The 2324-nt window shown below is 41.3% G+C and overlaps 2 protein-coding genes across 2 annotated transcripts in view; one reads left to right on the top strand and one right to left on the bottom strand.

Annotated features, from left to right (window-relative positions):
- Window positions 1-2324, top strand: part of LOC104946900 (WD repeat-containing protein 44-like) — a 27064-nt gene that overhangs the window by 18001 nt on the left and 6739 nt on the right.
- LOC104946895 (WD repeat-containing protein 44-like) lies at window positions 220-1109 on the bottom strand. Its single transcript, XM_010772801.1, has 4 exons — window positions 955-1109; window positions 677-868; window positions 470-571; window positions 220-354 (listed from the first exon to the last, which is right to left on the bottom strand). Exons 1-4 carry the CDS (start codon window positions 1051-1053, stop codon window positions 235-237), a joined length of 513 nt encoding a protein of 170 aa, XP_010771103.1. The 5' UTR covers window positions 1054-1109; the 3' UTR covers window positions 220-234.

The raw sequence follows: 2324 nt of genomic DNA, 5'->3' as shown, positions 1-2324 counted from the left end.
TGATGTATGCAAACTATGTTAGAACTGGTTTATAAATGGTTCTTAATGATTAATAAAGTGTTTACAACCTAATTATAAAACCCTTTATGAATCCTTTATAAGGGTAGTCTTATTGTAAAGTGGTACCGGTTTTTGTGCATGTAAATGGTCTGTAAAGCCTAAAATCCCAAACTCCCTCCAGAAGGAGTTTCTCTCCCACACACCTTTATTAAAAACGAGGAAAGAGAGCCATCCTCACCTGAAGCTGGCCTTGATCTGGCTGCTGCTGTTGACATAACCTTTGTATTTCATGGATAAAGACAAGTCCCTCAGGTCATAAAGGCGGATGCGGGAATCGTTTGAGGTCACCAAAATCTGTCAAAGAGGGGAGGGAAGGTTAGTCATTTCAGAGGTCTGTTTAAAATGCCTAATCATAGGGACATCATGCATACATGTATGAAACATGTATCTGTAGTGCAGATCGTGTTACCTTGTTCTCTCCAGGTAGGGGCTCAATGCCGGTGATTTTGCGTCCTACTTTGTTCCTGCCTCTGGTGGACCTCACATGAATTTGAGTGTGGTATTTCAGACGCTAAGGAAGGGGAAAACAGAAAATGCATTTAACTGGGAATTAATACAAAACGTTTTGATGATATAGCAGTTAGCATTCGCAGGAAAGAGTATTTTGGCTGGGTACCTCCGTGTCATAGAAGATGCACCGGCCATCGTACGTTCCGATGACAGCGTACTTCCCATTTTGGCAGAAGTTAGCTGCCGTGATGAGGCGTGTTGTGCCGTCCACCTCGTTCCACAGCGCCACCTTCTTGTCAGGAATGTTCCAGAGTCGTAGCTTCCCATCCAGAGAGCCACTTAAAAAGTATCTATCGTCCTGGGAAACAAGAGGAAAGCGTCGTATATAAAATAAATAAATAAATACAGATGTGATTTATGATGAGGGAAGGTGACTCGACTTACTCTGGGGTGGAAAGCAATGGCTGTGACGAAATCAATGTGCTGAAAGCAGCAGAGACACTCTCTCCTCGATATGTGCCACAATCGCACCGTTTTATCCATGGAAGAGGAGAGCAGGAAGAAGTTCTAGATTGACACAAAAAAAAATTGTGAGACGAGATAAAACTATAATTGTTTTAATTCATCGTTTAATTGAAGAGGGACAGTGCACATTGATCAACATTTAAAAACAAATAATGCTTTAAAAACGTAAACATGCCGGATTTTAGCGTTGAGCTAATGTCCATCCGTAGTCCCGTCACATACAACATTTAAGAACATGACATTTATATACATAGCAAAAATAAATACATGATATGCAGGAAGAGCATGAGCAGCATACAAGCATTTACCACATGGCAGTACAATGTAGCAGCTATGGTATGTAAAGTGCAAGATAAGATAAAAGTGCTACATAAAGTGCGAGAGGAGATACCCCTGTGTTAAAGTGCATTTAGCGGTGATTACACGTCTGTTTGTTTCTCAATCATTCTTTGAGTTGTCCTTTGAAGCTATTGAGTGGGACAATCCCGTATCTCAGTTTAGAGGCTATTCCACAATGAACTGCCTTTAATGGAGAGGACATTTTGTCCAAAAGTGGTCCGTCTACAATGGACTCCTCTGGTTTCTGACCTAGTGCAACGTCCAGTGTGTTTTGTGGATGAATTCCCCTAAGGGGGGGGGGGGGGGGAGTCCATGTAAAAATTTACCCGAGATACGGTAAGTCAGAGGTCATGAACGTGGCTTTCAAAGTTGTCAAAACTCAAGAAATTGTGTTTTTCAAGGATGGTGCAGTGGTGGTATGAATGTGGCTTTCTGTCAAACACCTGGTTAGCTCTTTTGTACAGCTGCTCTATGGGTTCAGGTTTGTGGCTCAAGCAAACGACCAGTTTGTCAAACAGTATTCAATGTGGTACAGAATCATACAGTGGAGGTATGACTTTGCAGCACTGACAGTTCAGAAGGGTCTAATTTGTTGAAATAGTATTTGATACTTTTTTAATGTGTTCCTTAAAAGTCAAATTCGAGTCCATTATGACTCCAAGATACNAATTTAGGCAACAAATAGGCAACACCTCTACTTTCAACTGCAACTCTTGCAGCTGTTGCTCAGTAATGCTAGTTTAAAAAGGGGCCCCAAAAGTATATTAGGGCCCCTTTTTAAACTAGCATTACTGAGCAACAGCTGCAAGAGTTGCAGTTGAAAGTAGAGGTGTTGCCTATTTGTTGCCTAAATTCTCCTTTTCATGTTTTTTTACTGTCATCTCCAACTGTTAAACATGAACACTGACCTTTTACAGGAAAGAAAATCTGCCCTGCCACCATGAAGCACA

This window comes from Notothenia coriiceps, unplaced genomic scaffold (assembly GCF_000735185.1).
Source record: "Notothenia coriiceps isolate Sejong01 unplaced genomic scaffold, NC01 NC01_scaffold00011614, whole genome shotgun sequence".
Classification (NCBI taxonomy): Eukaryota; Metazoa; Chordata; class Actinopteri; order Perciformes; family Nototheniidae; genus Notothenia; species Notothenia coriiceps.
The sequence above is the reverse complement of the archived record's forward strand: the minus strand, read 5'-3'. Positions and strand labels throughout refer to the sequence as shown.

What these genes read in the sequence shown, in the direction of transcription:
- LOC104946895 (XM_010772801.1), bottom strand. Translation starts at nt 1,053, where the DNA reads ATGGATAAAACGGTGCGATTGTGGCACATATCGAGGAGAGAGTGTCTC. An exon ending in CCATTGCTTTCCACCCCAGA is followed by an intron (nt 869 to 954) that starts GTAAGTCGAGTC and finishes CTTGTTTCCCAG; the next exon opens with GACGATAGATACTTTTTAAG. An exon ending in CCCTACCTGGAGAGAACAAG is followed by an intron (nt 355 to 469) that starts GTAACACGATCT and finishes CCTCTTTGACAG; the next exon opens with ATTTTGGTGACCTCAAACGA.